At 40.8% G+C, this 23110-nt stretch overlaps 1 protein-coding gene across 2 annotated transcripts in view; it reads left to right on the top strand.

Moving 5' to 3' along the window:
* CAV1 (caveolin 1) overlaps window positions 1–8431 on the top strand; it is a 37277-nt gene extending 28846 nt beyond the window's left edge. For both annotated transcript variants that reach the window (XM_056118555.1, XM_056118557.1), the window contains exon 3: window positions 6210–8431. In XM_056118555.1, the coding sequence (XP_055974530.1) occupies window positions 6210–6551 (342 nt within the window). In that variant the 3' untranslated portion in view covers window positions 6552–8431. The remainder of the gene's footprint in view (window positions 1–6209) is intronic.
* Window positions 8432–23110: the final 14679 nt, after the last annotated feature.

Below are 23110 nucleotides of genomic sequence, written 5' to 3'. Positions count from 1 at the left end.
AGAGAGAGAGAGAGAGAGAAAGTGGGGGGGGGAAGAGAAACAGACAGACATAGGATAATTCAGACACAGAGTTGTTTCAATAGCTTTATAATGACAAAAGCATTATCTTCTGTTCTCTGGAATTTTTTTTAGGTACAATGTCTTACAATAGTACTAATGTTTATGCTTAAGGCTTCATTGTTCCTATATCACACCATCCACTGGGTTGTCAATGTCACCTCCTGGTCACAGGCTGACTTTTTTTAATGAAGGAAAAACATTGTAATTTAAGCAAGATGAAAGTGTTTAAGAACCACATTGCACACCTGTTTCCTCCATAGCAAAATCAGAAGTGCATGGAATGCCCACCCAGCAGACTCCAACTTAGATCTCATTGGCTAGAATTAATGAGTTAGAAAAACTCATTAATTGTGTCACATGTCTACCCTGAACATGTCACATGTCTCTCACTAGGTAGACCAATATAATCAGGGCAAGTCTAATTTATAGACTTATCTTATTTATAGTCTTATCCATAACCTATCTCTGATATCAAATGATTGTTGCTAGAACCCAGAATATGTCTCAGTGAATTAGAATACCTGCCTGGCTAGCAGATAGCCAAAAATTTGAACACAAGTGCTTCCTGTTTGTGCCAAGAAAATCCCAAATCCAAATATTCCCACTATCTGTGATCCCTGGGAACAGGGTTTGGGAGACGGTTTATTGCTATGAATTCATCAGATTCTATTGGCAGAAAATGGGACAGTGAATGTTGAACAAATAACACACAGGTTTCTGTGAACATCCTGTATTGTCATTTAATGTCAACATTCCTTCATTAAGAGATAGCACAGCAGTAGGGCATTTGCCTTACATGCAGCCAACATGGCCTACCTGAGTTCGATTCCTCCGCCCCTCTCGGAGAGCCTGGCAAGCTACCGAGAGTATCTCGCCCGCACGGCAGAGCCTGGCAAGCTCCCCGTGATGTATTCGATATGCCAAACACAGTAACAACAAAGTCTCCAATGGAGACACTACCGGGCCCGCTCGAGCAAATCGATGATCAACGGGAGGGCCTTTACCTTTATATATCCAGTACAGTCAGAACTTCTACTAATGCTCTAAGAGTTTCCCATAGAAACAGAATAAACAAGTATCATTGTTTATGATACCCTAAAATGAATGAAAAGTTTCCTTCTTGAAGCAATCTTACCCAGAAAAAAAATGTCCAGATTTCTAGACCAATAAATAACCATGTTTTAAAAATTCTGTACACATATGGTACGCTTTTAAAATATTGTCTTTAGATATGTTTAACAAGATGAAATTTTCTGAGATTTATTGCGTTTATTGCAAGTATTATCAAAACACAATGAGACAGATGGCTTTCCTTGATGTGCATGACTAGATTTTTGTTAGCTTGTTTCTGAAATAGTAGCATCATAAGCCAATGTTGCACAAAGGTATTTAGTGTCATTTATAAAAATTCTCTGAATATAAACTGTCAACTCCTTATAAATCATCTGTTAAGACACAGAAATATCACTTAAGAGCATTTAAGCCTCTGATCTTAAGACTCACACTATAATTCTTGCCAGAAGGGCAACTTGTATGATAGATGACAGAACAGAAAATTCTAGAAAGTTCTAGAGGAACCGACCTCATTTGAAGCATCTCATTCTAAGAAATTAAATGGCACCTGCACTTCTTGACTTTTGGTTTTGTTGAATCTCTAATTCCTATTCTACTCTAACTCTCAGTGAGCGGATAAAGTTCTGCTGTAGGCTAGACCTGACCTGACTATAAACAGAGTGAACCTTTCAGGAAAGGAGACTTCAGAGCCAATTTTTTTTTTTTTTTTTTATTTATTGAATCACTGTGGGAAAGGTTACAAAGCTTTCAGGTTTATGTCTCAGTCATGCAAATATCAAACACATTTCCCTTTACCAATACTTATTTTTTCCCATGAAGAACCCCAATAAAACCCCACCCCCCACCCCTCCCCGTCCCTGTGAGGCAGATGAATTCTAGTTAACACTCTATCCGCTTTGATTAGATTGTTTCAATAAAAGATTCACCACTATTATTTAGAGTTTACCCCCCCCCCCCCCAAATCAGACATGCTGAAAAAGCATTGTGAAGTGATTTGCTTTCTCCAGCTGGGTTCAAGAATTAAATGTTGGTTTTGGATTTCTGCTATTTTACTTATTGACCCTGGAAGTATTTCTACTGAAAGTCAGATAGTTAAGAAATTGGTTTCTGTGTTCTGGAGTCGTGGCCGTGCTGGAGAGCCGCTCGTGGGGGGCAACTGGTGGCCTCGGTAGGGCGTGAAGGGCGGAGCGAAACGCCCCCCTTCCCATGAGGTTTTAGTCGCCCCCACACTCCCGGCTCATACCTTCTGTCCACAAGGCTCCCATGTGGCCGCCATCTTTCTTTCCAGAGAGGAGAGGGCGAATGGGGCAACACCCTTTCCCCTCCGGCAGACTTGATGGGCTGGATCAACGCATAGTCCATTCACTTTTCTGCTCCAAGCTGCTGGGTTCTGCATTAAGTCCTTGTGCTTCTGGGGCCATGGCCGTGCTGGAGAGCCGCTCGTGGGGGGCAACTGGTGACCTCGGTAGGGCATGAAGGACGGACCGGAACGCCCCCCGACCCATGAGGTTTTAGTCGCCCCCACTCCCCCGGCTCATACCTGCTGTCCACAAGGCTCCCATGTGGCCGCCATCTTTCTTTCCAGAGAGGAGAGGGCGAATGGGGCAACACCCTTTCCCCTCCGGCAGACTTGATGGCCTGGATCAATGCATAGTCCGTTCACTTTTCTGCTCCAAGCTGCTGGGTTCTGCATTAAGTCCTTGTGCTTCTGGGGCCGTGGCTGTGCTGGAGAGCCGCTCGTGGAGGGCAACTGGTGACCTCGGTAGGGCGTGAAGGACGGACCGGAAGAGCCAATTTTTTTACGCCCCCTCCCCACCCTCCTATTTTCATTAGCATCAGAAACGATACCATTCATACTGTGGAAGCACACAAATTTCTCCCAAATGCATGCAGAGATAGCTCTCAAATCAGTGCCTTAGAAGGGAATGAGAGACTTAATTGGAGACTCAGAGATAGGAATGGAGAATGGCAGAAGGGATGAGGAAGGGGGAAGTTCACTGAAATGGTCTGCAGCTCAGGCAGGGCCTTGGAATCAGGAAGCTAGAGTTCTAATTTAAGCTTTCCCACTGATTCTCTTGGGACCTTGAGAATGCCTAGCCCATTTTAATCACTCAGTGCCTTGATTTCCTCATCTGCCATTTAGAGAGTCCTTGACTGGACACCCCAGGATTGTGAGAACATACTGTACAGGATCACAAAACTACAATGAGTACCCCCAAGAAAACTCAAAATCTCCTAGTTACGGAAATATCCCAACTTAAAATGGAAACATTAACAAGTGACCCCTGAGTACAGAGCCAGAAGTAAGCCCTGAGCACTGCTAGGTGTAGCCCCAAAACAAAAGCAAACGAACATAATGGGACAAGGAAATAACTTAAAGGGCTGAGCACATACTTCATAGACAGGAGGCCTGGGTTCTACGTCCAATACAACATGGTCCCCTTAGCACTGCCAAGAGTGAACCCCCAGCACAGAGCTGGGACTAGCCCCTTGAACACTTTCAGTTGTGGCCCTTAAACAACAACAGAGAGATGAAGAATCTTTAATATGTTAGGTGAAAACAACTTGTGTTAAGAAAAGTAGTTACTACCTAGAAATATTTGACACATTCAACCTTATTCATAGATTTTTCACTAAGGACCAAGTGTGTATGACACATTTGACATCATATGTATCATATTGTCCTCAGCAATCATGCTATATGAGTCTTATAGCAACAAGAAGGGTTAGATTTAGCAGGTTTTTATTTATTTTTTTGGTTAATAATCCTCTTAAGAGTAGAAGAATGTTATGATCGTGAAAGAAAAATTTCAGTGCAGGAACAGGGGGCGCATAGAGGGAGATACTGCTGGGAAAAGTGTCATTTGCACTCTGGCCCCACATTGCTAGGTTTTTTACTTTAGCAATTCACCTCTTTCCTAAACCTCTTCTTGCCTGGTAAAATGAAAATCACCAACTTTGATTTGGATTCCCCAAATTACATAGAGATGGATACAGGTAGAAGCAATTCCTAACTAAAAAGAGCTATGTGGATGCAAATTTATTTGATGACTTGCTTTGTGTTTGCTAAATTTTTTGGCCACACCCTCCAGTGCTCAGGACTGTCTTCTCCCTCAGGGGTCATTCCTGGTGTGCTTGGGGGGGCCCCTCTGGCATGCCTGGGATTGAACTTGGGTTGGCTCTGGGCTCTGTGTAAAGTAAAAACACTACCTGCTATACTATCGCTCCAGCCCCATTTGGTGACAGGATTTGTAGATATTGAACCAGTGAATTTTGCATCTTTGCTTATTTAAAATTTTACTGTTTAGTGTTTTAAATGAAGAAGGCTCTTTTTTTTTTATTAGTGAAGCACCATGGGGTACAGTTGTAGATTTACAAATCTTTGTGCTTGGGTTTCGGTCATACAATGATCAAATACCCATCCCTCCACCAGTGCCCATTTTCCACCACCATGGATAATATCCCCCCATCCCCCCCCCCCCCGCCTCTGTGGCAGGGCATTCCCTTTTGTTCTCTCTCTCCTTTTGGGTGTTGTGGTCTGCAAAAGAGGCATTGAGTGGCAAACATGTTCAGTCCATAGTCTACTTTCAACATGCATCTCCCCTCCTGGGAGGATCCTCCAAACACCCGTTATTTGGTGCTCCCTTCTCTATCTGAACTGCCCTGTCCCCTAGAATACCCGGCTGGCCTCTAAGCTATGGAGTAATCCTCCTGGTGTTGATCTCAGCTATTCTTGGGTATTAATCTCATATTTTGTTACTTTATATCCCCCAGATGAAAGGAAGGCTCTTTTTTAAAAAAGCTTAATATTTTATAGTTTTCTTGTTATTATCATCACTTTTCTTCTTAGCTTGTAAATCAGAATCTTGTCTCAAAACTATTTCTAGATTTTTCTGTATCCCTGTCCTCAAAGTAACCTGTAGATTCCTTCTTTCTAGTCTCTGAAGTTAACTCTTTTCTTAGTTTTTCATAGCCAGTGTTCAATTTGGGCCCTACCCTGTCTAGCTTGGGACACAGCAAAGGTTAACCTGTCTTGAATTTTCTCTTTTCTCTGTCCTGTACACTGCTGTCAAAATGATCTTGATAAATGACTGTATTGACTGTGGCTTCATTGTCTCAGACCAACATCTTCAATAGACATCCTCCCTCCCCCTGCCACTGTATGTTAAGTAAAATTGAGCCTAGCCTCAACCGGTCTTCCCAGTCAAGATCACTGAGGATTGTTACCTATGAAACTTACTGTACCACCCTTCCTTGTTTCTGGGAATTTTCTTATGGTTTTCATTGTTCCTGGTCCCTTCTTCTCCAAATTGTGACCCATTTTCCAAGTCCTGCTTAAGTTTTATTCCCCCCCCATGAAAAATGCCTCAAGTTCTTCTATCTCAAAATAATCTAATTTCCTGAAGTAATTTATTGAGTGTGTGAAGAGTCAATAATCAGTTATGAACTAACCATCACTTATCATCATAAATTAACAATCCCTTATCTTATTGTGTGTGATGTTACAGTGTAACTTAGGTCATGTCATTAACCATTTATTACTTGGCTTATATATTTATCCATGTTGCTTGATTTTACCTGAAAGCAGAAAGGAGTTTTATCATCCATTTGGTTTCCTCTAAAATGTTAATTCTTTTTGTTTAGTTTTGTTGTCACACCCAGCAGTGCTCAGGACTTACTTCCGACTCTGTTGACGGATCACTCCTGGTGGACTTGGAGGACCATATGGGGTATTGGGAATTGATCCTGGGTCAGCTACTTGCATAGCAAATGCCCTACCCACTGTACCTAATGTTTTAGCTCCTGAAAACATTGATTCTTAACCTTCTGCAGGGTAAACAAATTTCAGGAGAACATGGAAATGTTTCCTGGATCTCACCTCTGGAAATGCATTAGAGGCCAGGGATCCCAAGACGTACATTTCCAGCAAGCTCCAAGTTCCCCGTCTCTGCTGGGTGCCTTTGTGCAACATACACAGAAGCTGAACATAAGAGGAAATATGTGTTTGTGGATACTCAGTTTTAAAATTTTTTTCTTTGCTTTCAAACTCATAGTCTTTCATTTCTTCTTTTTAGATTGATTTTGAAGATGTGATTGCTGAACCAGAAGGAACACACAGTTTTGATGGCATCTGGAAAGCCAGCTTCACCACCTTCACTGTGACGAAATATTGGTTTTACCGCTTGCTGTCTACCCTCTTTGGCATCCCAATGGCACTCATCTGGGGCCTTTACTTTGCCGTTCTCTCTTTCCTGCACATCTGGGCAGTTGTACCATGTATTAAGAGTTTCCTGATTGAGATTCAGTGCATCAGCCGTGTCTATTCAATCTACATCCACACCTTCTGTGACCCCCTCTTTGAGGCTATTGGCAAAATATTCAGCAATATCCACATCAACATGCAGAAAGAAATATAAAGGACATTTCAGGCATAGAAGCATACCTGATTCTTTTGTTTGTTTTTTTTCTTTTCATTCTCTTGGTGCCAATTCTGAGTTTCAGTTGCTAGAATAGCAACAATATAAGAATGAATTTTGTTAGTTGAGAACAAAGAAATAACTTCGTTTCCATAAATATTGTCTTTTGTGAGCTAGTTCATCTGAGGTTGGGGGAGGGGGGCGGGTGTTTTGATTTTTTTTAATTCATTAAAAATGTTTTCCTTATATTTTTATTTGCATGTGGATAATTTGTTTTCTTTTTTTTTGCTGAGATGTGAAAATATTATTAAAAGATAATTGAGAGAAATATTAAGAACTGAGGAGGGGGGATAGGAAGAGCCAACAACTTCAACTACCTACTTTAAAATGTTGATCATTTTATAGTAAGGGAAAAACCCTAGGCTGTAGCCATTGAGTGTACAGGCGTATGGGCATATTTTAAGCCAGTTCTTTCCCCATTATCTGAAGAATTAAATTAAATCGCTGCCATTTACTTTAATGATCCGACAGATCTAGTATTTCTTATCAAATTAGAAAGCCATTGTCTGCATTCACATGATCTGACTAATGCCTTACCCTTCCTGAGATTTTTTAACTTGTGATATTTTCTGTGCCTGAATATTTGTTATATAGATCATGAGACCTAAGTGCCTTCCTGTGGCTTATGTTTTCTTTTCAAAGAGGGTCCAATTCATGAGGTCAGCTTCCTCCTCTGCCAAGTCCAGACGTAGAGATACATTCATGAGCTAGTTGTCCACGCTGTTTTCTGACTAAGACCCAGAGTCAAATGACGTTCATGCCCGCACTTGACCACGCAGCATTTTCATTTATATAGAGAATGGTCACCATCAGCTCCATGAAACGAATTAAGGTGAACAGATGAAGCTGAGCCCTCTCTAGGCTGGCAGGAGTGCAAGTCAGCAGAACTGCCTTCATCAGCTAGATGACGTCAGCATGTCTATTCAGCTTCGTTTGTTTTTAAGAGTGATCACGCTTTCCTGACTCCAAGCTAATCCACAACTGGGGTGGTTTAGAGGCTGAACATTGTGTCCCCTTTTCAGCTGACCAGTAGGCCTCCAGGGAAGGGCTGTTGAAATGGAGGCCATTGTGTGAGTCTGTCAGAATTGTGGCAGTGACCCTTTCAAAGGAGAGCACTTGCAACCCTCTGTTCCGCTGTGACACCTCGCCCCCTCCCCTTGCCAGGAGCTTTGGACCTAAGGCAAGCATCATTTTGCTAGAAAGAAGGTGGGGGAAGAGGCAATAATAAAAGATTGAGGTGATTTTGCTGGAATCAGTTCAAATTGAACTCAAACTGAGGAATTTTAACTGTAAACCTGAGTCATAGAGAAAGCTGCCTGGTACATACAAAAGCATTTTATTCCTCCTGCTCATATTAAGATTCTGCCATTAAGGATTTCTTTTTTTAACTTTGTGATGCTAATATTTCTATTTTCATATGCTTATTGGAACGCCTTTTGTTTTATAGTCTCTCTTTCACTTTTCCTGAAGCTTTGATTATCAACTTGTTTTTACTTAAAACAGACACTGGCATGGACATAGTTTGACTCTTAAACTGTGTGCATAACTGAACATGTACTATATTGCATATTTTTAAGTGTAAAGATATTTTTATCTTTATTGGAGGAAAATCATTGGGAAATTGCTTAGAGAATCAGTCTGTAAACTGTGTATCTCAAGACATGTCTGTTCTTCGTAGATGCTTAGTCCCTCCCCTTGTGCAAATAAACTGTCCAAAAGATTGCTGAAATTTTATATGCTTACTGATGTATTTTACACCTTTTTTATCCTGCATGTCCTATAACAGTTACAAGTCTACACAATAAAAATGTTTAACAGTCTATCTGTTTGTTTTATTTTTATATTCCCTAAAAAGTGGTATGTATGTATCAGTCTTGGTGTGTGTGTGTGTATGTGTGTGTGTGTGCGTGTGTGCAAGCATGTGTATGTGTATGTATGAGTATGTACATTGTATGTCTGTGAATGGTATGTGTGTCTGTATATGTGATGAGTTCATGCATTGTGTGTATGTAACTGTAGTGGGTTTGGTGGGAGAAGTTTACTTTACTCATTTTAATTATTACAATGGATTTAAGTGGGATCTTTTCTTCAAGGCCAACACCATTCATGATTTCAGATAAAAATTAATGAAGAACAAAGAGACAGGTGATAGTTATGGTACTTACTTTGCAAGCAGCTTACCGGAGTTTGATCCTCAGCACCATATACGGTCCCTTAGCACTGCCAGGAGTGATCTCTAAGTTTACAGCCATAAGTAAGCTCTTGACACAGCAAGCTGTGATCCCCAAAAACAACAAAAAGTAAAGTAAAAGTTATTTTATAAACACTAAAGATGTAGATCAGCAGTAAGGGCATTTGCCTTGCATGTATGAGACCTTGGGTTTGATCCCTGGCATTATATCAAAGGGAAAAAAAAGTTTAGTTAATAAAAAAGTTAATAATTTATTTTTCACAAATGAGTTAGTTCAGATAAAAATAAGGAAGTTAATAGTTAACTTTATTCACTTTTAAAATAATTAACATCTGTGAAACTTGATTCACTTCATATAGAATAAGAAAAATTTGCTTAGCAGATAGCTAATAACATCCAATGCCTTATTAGATGTTATCCAACTTTAACTTCCAACAACCTGTGGAATGGGTATTAATATTCTCATCTGCAAATAACACATTCAGGACATAACGTCTTAAGGTTTGTCATGTCTTCATCAATTGTTCTTGAGAAGGCATATTTTATTACAGTTTATTTAAGGCCTTAGCAAAGCTTACTGTCATTGCTTCTATATTCAAGTTTCCCCAGTGCAAATTTGTATATGTGTTTATATTACATTCATAAAAATATGCATAATATTTACATATAAAAAAGAATTTTCATGAAACTGCATATAGTTTGGATAAAGTGATGTAAATGTGTTCTGATCTCATTCCTTCTTGTTTTTTCATGATCTTTTCTCCTTGGTTATCCCCTCTCACTTCTTTACATCAGTCCCTTCACTACTACGCTGTATTCTGGACTGTTCTGATAAACCAACAGACATCACCTCTATTATTTTCACACATACAAAAACATCCCTCTCCTGACCTCAGATCAGCCTCCCATCATTGACTGTTTTCTCTTTCCTTTATAGCAACAACCCCTTAAAATGATTATCTACACACATTAAATGCTATCAGGTTACCCTAGCTATCATTGTATTTTCAAGACAAATCATTTTTAAAACTAATTTTTTACCTCAGGTGGCCAGATGTAGACCGCAGCATAGTCATTGGTCTGTCATCATTGGTCTGCCATGGTACTCTTCATTTCTTTTTTATTTATTTTGTTATTTAATCATCATTAATTAGCACCTGTGAATTCAACACCTAATCCAAGGACTAAATCAGCAACAAAAACTCCTAACGGTCCTTTTTTTCTTCATTCACCTGTCCCTTTAGTGCATATGAGGCCTTTATTCTCCCCAATTTTTTTTTTTTGGTCACACCCAGCGATGCACAGAAGTTACTCCTGGCTCATGCATTCAGGAATTACTCCTGACCATGCTCAGGGGACCATATGGGATGCTGGGAATAGAACCCAGGTCAGTCGCATGCAAGGCAAACACCCTACCTGTTGTGCTGTTGCTCCTGCCCCTCCCAAATCTTTTAATTATCACTGTCCTGCCTTCAAAAAATACTCGGTCACGGTCACGGTCCTCCCGTTGTTCATCGATTTGCTCAAGCGGGCCCAGTAACATTGTGAGACTTGTTACTGTGTTTGGCATATCGAATACATCACGGGTGGCTTGACAGGCTTTGCTGTGCGGGCGAGATACTCTCGGTAGCTTGCCAGGCTCTCCCAGAGGGGCGGAGGAATCGAACTCTGGTCGGCCATGTTGGCTGCGTGCAAGGCAAACGCCCTACTAAGTGTATAAAATCTTCCCATCATAAAACTACTTAATTTCAGGTATGTTGGTGTGTTTTCCAATTTCTCCAAGTTTCTAAAATTAAAAATTCAGTCATCATTTTTACATCTCTCCCTCCATCTTATCTCCCCCCTTTCTTTCCTTTTCCTTGGCCAACCTAAGTCAATATCCACTGAATTGTTTATTTTGCTTTGTCTATCAATTTTATATTGCTATGTAGCAAACATAGGTGAAGTCAGTTGATGCTTCCTTTCCTTCTGACTTATTTTATTTCTCATAATTCCCTCCAACGTTTTCCATTTTGTTGCTAAAACAAAAATCTCTCTCTTTCTCTCCTTTTTTTTTTTTTGGCTGTTTTGGTTTTTGAACTTTACCTGGCTATTCTCAGGGCTTATTCCTAAATCTGTGCTCAGGAATCATTCCTGGAAGTGCTTGGGGACTGTATTCAATATCAGTTTGCGGAACTGACCCTGGTTCAGCAGCATGGAAGACAAGAGCCTGAAGCCCGGTACTATCTCTCTGTAGCACTGCACTGTCCTCTCATTGTTCATTGATTTGCTCCAGCAGGCCCAGTAACATCTCCATTGTGATTTGTTGTTACTGTGTTTGGCATATCGAATACGTCATAGGGAGCTTGCCAGGCTTTGCCGTGAGGGTGGGATACTCTTGGTAGTTTGCCAGGCTCTCCGAGAGGGGCAAAGAATCAAACCCAGGTTGGCCGAGTCAGTGGAGTTGGCCGCATACAAGGCAAATGCCCTACCCACTGTGCTTTAGTTCCAGCCCCACTATCTTTATAGGTTCTGAAAATTTGCATCCTTTTATTGCTAAATAGTATTCAATTTTGGTATTTTTTTAATGTAGGAGTAATGCTATTGATTCAGTCATTGATTAGGCTGATTAAATTTTTTTTTAAGAGAGAGAAATCACATGGAATGGAGTAGTTTGACACTTGATTATTTTCACTGAACACTATTTAATATTCATCTATATTAAGAATATAGTTCTTGCTCATTCATTTCATTGCTAGAGATTAGTTCATTGTGAATAACAAAAGTGAATATGCCACTTTTGTTCAGTTACCGCTTTATGATCCCTGAGGTTGCAATGGTGCTTCATAAATACACTTGTACATTTCTCCTGAGACACTGTCTCACAAACATTAGTTTCATAAGGAGTTATCATTAAGATTGACTTATTTCAGGTGGAGCAATAATACAAAGGGTAGGACACTTGCCTTGCACACAACTGACCAGGGTTTGATCCCCAGCACACTATACGGTCCCAGAAGTTCTGCCAGGAGTGATCCCTGAACACGGAGCCAAGTGTAAATCCTGAGCACAGCCAGGTGTGGTACCTCCACCCCACACAAAAAAAAAATTACATATTTTGTCATAACATAGCCCCAACTTTTCTAAACAACAGCAAATAGCTTTTCTCAAATGATATCAATTTACATCCCCAACAATATTTGAGGCTAGCATATTTCTTAAAATATTTTCTAATGGGTACAAGATACTATCTTAGCTTAGTCTTTATTTGTAGCCTTATTACAGAAGTTGAGTATTTCTTTTGTATGTTTATTATTAAATGTGAGTCTCCTCTCCTGTAAAATGACTTCCTGTGTCATTTAACACTTTTTCCCTTGATGTGGCTTCTCTGCAATCACTAATCCGTAGGACTCTATTCTATCCACCATGCACATTGCTGTCCTATCTCTACTGTCACTACTTCAGTGAGAGCAACCATAACTTAAACCATGTGCTAGCCTAGCTGGTTTTTGTTTCTCTTTTGTTAACTCACTTGGTCATTTTGAAATTCTGCAGCAAATGTTATAGAATGTGTGTGTGAGAGAGAGAGAGAGACAGACAGATAGACAGACAGACGTACAGACAGACACACAGATAGACAGAGAGACATAGAGACACAGAGACAGACACAGAAACAAAGAGAACTATACATCTCTCCCAGGTTAGATGGATAGAACTATCCCTATCCATCTCTCCCAGGTCTCATACCAAAATCTTCTCACTATTTTTCAGTCACAGGGATCTTCTCAGTCCCCAGAACATTTTACCTTGTTTAGGAATTTGCATGTTTGTTTGGTTTGATAGAGAGATAAGAGTAATGTGTGTTGGGGAAAAAAACGTTGTCTATAACTGAAACCTATCCAAAGGCATGAAGGTCTCTGCGATACAGGATCTTCGTGAGATGCTCAGAAATCTTTAAGATGCCAGAACAAGGTCATATTATGGTATTAACGAAGACTGCCAACAGCTCCAAGCTCTATTAGTAGGGTAGTAGGGTTTTATAATTGTATAAAAACTAGGCAGAGGCAAAGTCATGCTGGAATTTCTTACTTTATGACACATATTCCATCTCGAGGATTCAATCAGCTCCTCTTGGTTTGTGTTGTTGATGTTTTATCCACTCTAAAGAAGCTTTTTTTTTTTTTGCATTCCCTCTTAAGCTCAAAACTCTCACTCTCCTCGTTTCCCAAATAAACTTTGTTTACTTTATTATCTCCTCCCTGAAATTCTTTTCTGTGAGGGAAAGCTATGCTACTGGAAAATCTGGGTGGAAATTAGGACCAACTTTCCTGCAAAGAATGATTCCTTAAGAAATTTGAGTAAAAAATTCATATTCCACATGGAGTAGAACAAGTGGAACCCAGGTTTGACAACTGGCAAGTGGAGCTGGTGAGACATCAGGGCTGTACTTTTTAAATGTACAGAGTGGACTCTAGTCAGTCCTAAAATTCCCCAAGCCCTTTCCCAGGTGACCTGGAGGTAAATAAAGGAGAGGTAACCTCTGTCCTCAAAATTGTCACCTCTACTCTCCACCTCACCCAAGTAACCTGATATAGCTCCTTCTAACTAGAATATTTCTACACATTCCTCTCATTTTGCAGCCTCCTACTCATCCTTTGATCTCAGCTTTAATGACTCTTTAGGGAAAAATAATCTGTGTCTTCCTATCTGAAACAATTCATCCTTTCTTTGTGTTAGCCAGCCTCTTGCCCATTTCCTTTCTGACACATAGTGGATTATTTGTTCGTATGCTTACAATTTTAATACTTGATCCCTTTAGGATGAAAATATATTATGATAAAAAATCTCTATAGAGCACAGATTTTATCATAATAGACACTGCATTAATATTTGTTAGATGGATTTAATGATTGTGCCATCCTACAGATTAAGAATTTCAACTTTGGGGCCGGAGCAATAGTACAGCAGGTAGGGCACTTAACTTGCACGTGGCTGACCCAGGTTCATTCCCCGGAATACCATATGGTCCCCCAAGCACTGCCAGGAGTAATTCCTGACTGCAAAGCCAGGAATAAACCCTGAGCATCGCTGGGTGTGACCCCTCCCCCCAAAAAAGAATTTCAACTTCACCACTTTAGTGCCATGAAGACACCTCATCCATTATCCATTCTGAAGTAAATGATAGCATTATCCACAATTTACTTCATATTTGTCTGTGTTTTTCTACTACTTTGTGTTTCTTCATGTTTTTGTCCTCTTCAAAATGTTCTCTACTATACCCATTGGAACATTTTGATATATTTATGAGCTTCTCCAATGAAAATTCACAAGGACTCTCAGGAATAGTTGATATACTTCTTTTCTCCCTTGAATAGTAGCAAACACATGTTGATACAGCTATTAAGAGAAAGATGATTTTCTAGCAGCTGTTGATTCCATCAGTTCTACTATGTGATGAGTCACTCAAACTTCCATAGGGCAAAGTTACAAGAAAGGGAAAGGGGTGTTTTTCTGTTGTCATGAGAGAGGTGTGGGAAGAATCAGATATTGGGAAAGAAAAAAAATTCAACTGGAATGAGGGATCTAATTGCATAGAATGTCATGTAATTTACTATCCACCTACTTAATGCTTTAACATGAGAAAATTGGCATAAAGGGTGGGGCTTTGCCAAAGAAAGAAAGTGGTTCATTTTTTCAGGCAACAGCTGCAAACTGAGCTTCTGTGTGAATAGGCAAGAAAGAAACCTGCTCCTCTCCTTCATTTTTATTAATATGACGCCAACAGTTAATGAGATAATAATTATCCTAAGCATTAGTCAAATTTATTTTTGAGAGAATAGGTATTTTCTAAGCCATTCATCACATTGTACAATCTCTTGGGAAAGGTAAGATGTAGCTGACTGTTAATTTTAAGAAAAGGTTTGGTTAGTTCTGCAATATAAGTAAATGTCCCCTGTGAAATGCATGGCACAATATTTGCCTTGGTGGATATCATTTGGTTGACACTGGCTTTGCATACCCATGGTGATTTTGTTCTTTGTTTCTCTGCCTTATCATGACCCTCAAAATAAAAATAGTTTTCATTAATTGAGTTCTTACCATATGGCAAGCAAACTGCTCAACATTTTACAAATATTACTTCGTGAATAGCCATGTGTTGAGTCCATTCATGTGTTATTATCTAAAGCAAGTGAACACCATTGCTTTGTATTTGAAATCAGAAAACAGAAGCTCAAACCAGGTTAAAGAACTTATGGAATGTCCCCAGCAAGTTTAACATCCAGGACTAAATGACCAAATCTCTTTATAAAGAAACAAGTCTTGAGGGAAAAAGCAAAAGTGAATCACTATTAGGTAGTATGATTGATATACACTGCTTGTCCTGGGGGTTGGTCATGGGGGTCGGGGTGGGGGGGTGAGGGGAGACCATATACACTTAAAAGACATGTAGATGATGTGTTCTGTTATTAAAAGATCTATAAGCCACACAATAGTTCCTTGACCAGACATTTATGGAATAACCATTTGGTGTATAGAAAGGTAATAAAGATATAGGTTACATATAGGAGTGATAGCACAGTAGGTAAGGCTTTTGCCTTGCACGTGGCCAACCTGGGTTCAATTCCCAGCACTATATGATCCCCCAGCACCACCAGGAGTGATTCCTGAGTGTAAAGCCAAGAGTAACCCCTGTGCATCGCCAGGTGAGACCCAAAAAGCAAAAAAAAAAAATGATATAGGGCATAGACAAGTAAGAAAAATATGGGTAAGGGAAACCTTTTTCTTCAAGAATGTTCAGTGAAGCATTAATAAAGGTAACCCTAAGATGAAAATGATATTTTTTTCTGCTGAGATAATAGCTTTTTATCAAAAAACAATACTGACAACAGATTTTCTGGTTTAATACAGGTGCTTAAAAGAGTATTTTGAGGTGGACAGCAGGTTTGAGCCGGGGGTGGGAGCGGCAGGGACCTCATGGGAAGGGGGGCGTAATGGGCCGTCCTTCACGCCCGACCGAGGTCGCCAGCTGCCCCCCACGAGCGGCTCTCCGGCACGGCCACGGCCCCGGAGGCACAAGGACTTAGCACAGAGAGCCACCCGCTTGGAGCAGAAAAGCAAATGGACTATGTGTTAAACCGCACCAGCATGCCTGCCCGGAGGGGAAAGGGTGTTGACCCACCCGCCCGCTCCTCTCTGGAAAGAAAGATGACGGCCGCACGGGAGCCTTGTGGACAGCAGGTTTGAGCCGGGGTGGTGGGAGCGGCAGGGACCTCATGGGAAGGGGTCGTAATGGGCTGTCCTTCACGCCCGACCGAGGTCGCCAGCTGCCCCCCATGAGCGGCTCTCCGGCACGGCCACGACTCCAGAGCACAGAAACCAATCTCTCAACTATCTAACTTTTAATAGAAATTCTTCCAGGGTTAATAAGTAAAATAGCAGAAATCCAAAACCGCGCGGCCGCTATCGCCGCCGTGCGACATCATTTTATTCTTAAACCAAGTTGTAGAAAACAAGTCATTTCACAACGCTGTTTCAGCATGTCTGATTGGGGGGGGGTCGTAAACTCTAAACAATAATTGTGCATCTTCTATCGAAACAATGTATCTAGTCAAAGTAGATAGAGTATTAACTAGAACTCATCTGCCTCACAGGAATTGGGAGGGGTGGGAGGTGGGGTTCTATTGGGGTTTGCGGTTAAAAATAAGTATTGGTAAAGGGAAATGTGTTTGATATTTACATGACTGAGACCTAAACCCGAAAGCTCTGTAACTTTTCCCGCAGTGATTCAATAAAGAAATAAATTATAAAAAAAAAAAGAGTATTTTGAGCCAGAGAGATTTTATAGCAGGTAGGTTGCTTGCCTTGCATGTAACTGACTTGGGTTTAATCCCTAGCACCCCAGATACTCTCCCAAGCACCACCAAGAGTGATCCCTGAGTGCTGAACCAGGAGTAAGTTCCAAGCACCACTGGGTATGACCCAAACACTGAACATCATTTTAAATTAAAAAAATAAAAGCACACTTGATAGTAATATTTTCTAACTGGGGTCCAGGATATTCTAAGGAGGCTACGGATGTAAAGAGCATAAATTAGGGTTGCAGTATCAGACTGGGGACCAATTGGAAGAAGAGGCCAGATTAAAAGAATAAAACGAAGTCAGATATGGCCATGGTCCATAAAAGGTTGAGAAACAATATTCTACAGAATCCTGAAATATTGTCTATGTAGGTCCCCCAGGTTAGAGATAAGTGGAAGAGTATATATTACTTTCCCACAGATAGCCAAGTTCCACTTTAATTTCTTTTTTTTTTTTTGTAGGAGTACTGCTATTTATTCAGCCACTGATTAGCTGATTGAATTGGGCATGAACTCCACCTTATTTTTTTTATTTACTTTTTAAAAATTTTTATTTATTGAATTACTGTGAGAAAAGTTACTAAGTTTTCAGGTTTAAGTCTCAGTCATACAATGATCAAACACCTTTCCCTTCACCAGTACTCATTTTTCACCACCAAGAACCCCAGTACACCCCCCTCCCACCCCTCCCAATGCCTGTGAGGCAGATGATTCCTACTTAACTCTTCTCTACATTGATTACATTCATTATTTCAACAAAAGATGCACCATTATTGTTTAGAATTCCACCCCCCCAACAATCAGAATTGCTGAAAAGGCATTGTGAAATACTTTGTTTTCTATAGCTGGTTATGAGAATCATATCACAGATCACAGATCACAGATGATCCTGTTATTCGTCGATTGCCTCGAGCAGGCCCCAGTAACGTCTCCTTCATCCTAACCCTGAGATTATATTCAAGGCTCTTTAGGAGAATGAGACCCATCATTGTTACTGGTATTTGGCATACTGGGTACGCCACGGGGAGTTTGCCAGACTCTGCCGTGTGGGCAGGCTACATTCGGTAGCCTGCCAGTTTGTCAAAGTAGGAATTTCATTTCACTTTTCATCATCCTGTTATTCGTCGATTGCCTCGAGCAGGCCCCAGTAACATCTCTTTCATCCTAACCCTGAGACTATATTCAAGGCTCTTTAGGAGAATGAGACCCATCATTGTTACTGGTATTTGGCATATTTGGTACGCCACGGGGAGTTTGCCAGACTCTTCCCTGTGGGCAGGCTACATTCAATAGCCTGCAAGTTTGTCCAAAGTAGGAATGAGATAATAAGATGTCATAAAAAGATGTCCTGAGAAGATGTCACGTGACCGCAAATGCGGCCACACAGTTCCAGGAGCTGGATTTTATAGTCTCTGAGTCTTGGCCGTTGATGGGATTACACGGCGCCAGGGGGCCAGGTGGTGGGTGTGACCCCTGCCTACTGGAATTTGGAGGATCATATAATGTCATATAATGATTTTGGATTTCTGCAAAGAGCCAGATCATTACGAGATTGGTTTCTATGCATCTGGTGTTATGACGGTGCCAGAGAGCAACTCGTGGGGGGCAACTTGTGACCGTGGTAGGTCGTGAAGGACAAGCCGGTACTGTCCCCCTTCCCATGAGACTGTAGTTGCCCCATCACCACTGACTCATACCTGGCTTTCCTATAAGCTCTGAGGCAGCAGCCACCTTACTGCCAGGAAGGGAGGGTGGGAGGCGGAAGGGAGCAACACGCTTTCCCTCCTGGGGAAGCATGGCACTGTAGTTTAACACATGGTCCATTCACTTTTCTGCCACAAGCTGTCGGGCTCTGGATTAAGTTCTTTTGCCTCTGGAGCCATGGCCATGCCAGAGAGTCACTCGTGGGGGGCAACTCATGACCTCGGTAGGACGTGAAGGACGAGCCAATACTGTCCCCCTTCCCATGAGACTGCAGTTGCCCCATCACCGCTGGCTCATACCTGGCTTTCCCATAAGCTCTGAGGCGGCGGCCACCTTGCGGCCTGGGGGGCAGGGGAGAAAGGGGGGAAGGCAGAAGGGAGCAACACCCTTTCCCTCCTGGGGAGGCATGGTGCCGTAGTTTTACGAATGATCCATTCACTTTTCTGCCACAAGTTGCAGGGCTCTGGATTAAGTCCTTTTGCCTCTGGAGCCATTGCCGTGCCAGAGAGCTGCTCCTGGGGGTAACTTGTGACCTCGGTAGGGTGTGAAGGATTTGTTTCTGAGTCTGTCGGATCATGGCTCTTAATCTGCTTAATCAGGAGCCAGAGAGGCCATTTGTAGGCGGCAACTCGGGGTCTCGTTGGAATGGGGAGAAAAATGTCTACTTCAGTTAGTTCCCTGACCCTGCAAATAGGCCCCTGAGCACTGTCAGGATTGACTCCTGAATACAGAGCAAGCACTGAGTGAACACTGAGCACTTCTGGATATAGCACCAAGACAAAACAAACAAAAACATAGAAATAAACATGTTTTAGTTGTTTTATTTGTGGGGGGTCAGTTGTTGGGAAACACTCAGTAGTACTCAGGAGCCGCTCCTGGCTCTGTTCAGAAATCACACTTGCTAGTACTCAGGGGACCATACGCCATGCTGGGAATCAAACCAGGGTTGGCTTTATGCAAAGCAAAAGCTTCAACCCGTGCAATATCCCTCTAAACAAAAATAAATGCTTTTATCAGGGGGCGTGGGGTGGGCAGAGGCTTATTTCTGGGTCTCACTCAAGGGACCATATGAGCTTCCAGGAATCAAAACAGGTCAGCAGTGTTAAGGACAAGGACAATGCTGCTCTCTCTCTCCAGTCCTCAATAAATGTTTTATAGCAATTTATGTATTAAATAATATGTTGGTGCTTCCCTTAGTGATTATCATCCAAGTATGTTCAAACAACATTTTTGAACATACAGAATCAACTGAGAGGATAACTGAAATTTAAAAAGACCTATCAAAGCATAGTAAATACCAATTAAACTATATGACAGGCTTGCAAACTCTCACACTCTAATTACAACAGAAATGAGATATAATTTTAGTGAAATAGATTAAAAAATTAGTAGCATCATTTATATTCATGAGAAAATTAATTTTAAGAAGTTTTTGACCTTAAATGTTGTCAAATGTTATTTGGGAAAATTGTAAATTATCAGCCTATAACATCTATATTAAACAGGAACAGTCTCTTTAGTTATTGTTTATATGTATCCTTGGATGTTAATTAAAGCAAATAATAAGTCATCCTGAATCAGAATAACACTTTGACTTTAGAAGCAGGAACCTATAATCAGCTCCTCAATCGACCTCCAAACTGGCTCTGTGATCATGAATAAATCACATAACTGACAACTGACTTGATTGTCTTAAACAGCCTGCAATAATGCCTTCTACCTCTTTAGAATGTGGGGAGATAAAAATGTGAAATTCCTAAAAACTAAAAAAAATTAGGGCAACTCCTCATTTTTTTTAGTTCTTTTTTTCTGGGGGAGGGGGGATGCACACCGAGAAATGCTCATGGCTTACTCCTGCCTCTGCATCCAGGAATTACTCCTGGCATCAGGGGACCACGTGGGATGCCTGGGATCTAACTCAGGTCAGTCACATGCATGGCCAGTGCTCTACACACTGTACAGCCTCTTCAGTTCCTAAGGTAGTTCCCTTCTCTATCACCCTGTCTGCTTTATCTGGTGCCTCACTTGCCTACCTTTCTTAACACATCCGTGCCATTTTATTGCCTCTTTTCATAGATCAGATTTTTTTCTCCTTATCAATATGAATTGAGTCAAAAATATCAAAATCTACCTGACCCCAAGGATCCAACATTGATTTTCATTTCTCTGTCTATGTATTCATAGACTGTTCAAGGGAGGCCTTCAACAGAGACAGACTTAATTATACATTGTCTTCGCAGACATCTGCTGTTTCTACTGGTCTATTTAGTAGAAGTTGATTAAGTGTCACCTGGTTTGAAGAAAGATTCTTTCATTCAAGGATTTTTGAAAAGAAGGAGAAGCTAATTTATATAGGTATGTGTTCAAGAAACTTCCCTCCCGTTGATCGTCGATTTGCTCGAGCGGGCCCAGTAACGTCTCCATTGGAGACTTTGTTGTTACTGTGTCTGGCATATCGAATACTCTCAAAAATCCTATTTCAATTGAAATATACCCTTCCACATCTATGTCCTATGGTATTCCCAAGAGAGGAATTTCCCGGTGGCCAAAAACACACACAGCAGAAACACCACCTGCACTTCTATGTTCATTGCAGCACTACTCACATTGCCAGAATCTGGAAACAACCCAAGCACCCAAGAAAAGATGACTAGATAAAGAAACTATGGTACATATGCACAGCAGAATATTATGTGGCCACCAGGAAAAATGAAGTCATGGAATTTGCTTATAAACGGATGGACATGGAGAGAAACATACTGAGTGAAATGAGTCAAAGGAAGAGGGACCGAAATAGAATGATTTCATTGATTTACAGTATATAAAAGAACTTAGTATGAGACAATACCAAAGGACAGTTGAAACAAGGACCAAGAGATATGGTACATGGTTGAAAGCTGGCCACAAGAGGGGGTGGGGAGAGGGAGGGCAGTTAGGATAGAGAAGGAGCCAATATGACAATGATCATTGGAAATGATAACTCTGGAAAAGAACTGAGTGCAAAAAGAAAGTAATGGGATAGACATGATAACCTTTTAGAACATGTATTACAAAAGCAAAGCATAATGCCCAAAAGGAAAGAGAGAGAGAGAGAGAGAAGAGAGAGAAAGACAGAGACAGAGACAGAGAGACAAGACAGAGACAGAGACAGAGAAAGGAACCAAAAGAAGTAAAGTGCCTGCCATAAAGATAGATTATGGGTGGAGGGGTGACAGGACGGAAACTTTGGACATTGGTTGTGGGAAATGTGTGCTGGTAAAGGGATAAGTGTTGGAGCATTATATGACTGAAACCCAATCATAAACAACAATTTTGTAACTGTAAATATCAGGTGAGTCAATTAAAAAATGTTATTGAATCGAACAACAACAAAAGAGATAGGAATTCCTAAAATAGAAAACTCACTAAAATAACCTATTTTAGGGTTGGGAAGGTTGAAGTCCTAAGGCCAAATGATTTACCTAGAATCTAGTAATAAATGACTAGTGAGGCAAGAAATAAATACAGATTCCCTGAAAGCTTAGGCTAACAATTGTCTCTAACAATTACAATCACAATAATTTCAAAACTTAAACTAAGTATTACAGAAATATGCATCAGCATCAATTGTACAGGCAGAAACAAGAATAGATAGAAGAAGGAAAGATCCAGGGTCCCTAAAACGAAAGAATAAATCAGCTTAAAATAGACATTTGAGTCAACAGCTTCACGCTTTCACTTCTAGGAAACTTCCTGTCTATAAAGTAATGTTAATGCCAGTCAGGAAAGAAATTGAGAGCTTATTCTTTGGCACCAGCCCGAGGTGGCAATGGAGAACTTCCCTCCCTCAACTTCCCCCCAAATATGGTAATATAGTCAATGAATAGATGTCTCTCTCAGATAAGTCTCAGAAAACACAGTTCATATCCAACTCTACCCTACGAATTAAAATGAGCAATTATCTTACTGTAAGGATATGTCTTCAATTATTTGGTAATTTATAATAAATAGAGAAGGTATACAAAAGAAATGTTGCCACAATTTTTAATAAAAGATCACCCAGGGCTGGAAAGAGAGTACGGGGGGAAGGGCATTTACCTTTCACATAGCCAACCACAGCATTCCATATGTTTGATCACCAGCATCCCATATGTTCCCCTGAGCACCTCCAGGAGTCATTTCTGAGCAAAGAGATAGGATTGACCCCTGAGCATTACCAGGTGTTCCCCCCTCAAAAAAATCACTAAAAGTCACTATTAGAATTGTGTGCCCACTTTTTGTTTTGTTTCGGTTTTAGGTCTCACCAAGTGATACTTAGGAATTAATCCTGGCGGTACTCATAGACCATATAAGATGCTATTGATTGAAGCTGGGTCAGCACATACAAGACAAGTACCTTACCCACTTCACTATCTATCCAGCCCCAAATATATGACCATTTTGTTTTTATGTAGGAGTACTGCTATTTATTCAACCAATGATTAGGCTGATTGAATTGGGCATGAACTCCACCTTACCTTTTTTTTTTTATGTAATTATTGAATCACCGTGAGAGCAGTTGCAAAGTTCTCGAGTTTAAGTCTCGGTCATACAATGAAACACCCATACCTTCACCAGTGCCCATTCTCCACCACCAAAAGCCTTAGTATACTCCATCCCACATCCTCCCCCTACCTTAGGAGCAGGTGATTTCCACATTATTCTCTCTCTACTTTGATTACATTCAGTATTTTAACACCAGACCCACCATTATTATTTGGGATTTTACCCCAACACTCAGATTTGCT

Source organism: Sorex fumeus, unplaced genomic scaffold (assembly GCF_029834395.1).
Source record: "Sorex fumeus unplaced genomic scaffold, SorFum_2.1 ptg000037l, whole genome shotgun sequence".
Lineage (NCBI taxonomy): Eukaryota > Metazoa > Chordata > Mammalia > Eulipotyphla > Soricidae > Sorex > Sorex fumeus.
The sequence above is the reverse complement of the archived record's forward strand: the minus strand, read 5'-3'. Positions and strand labels throughout refer to the sequence as shown.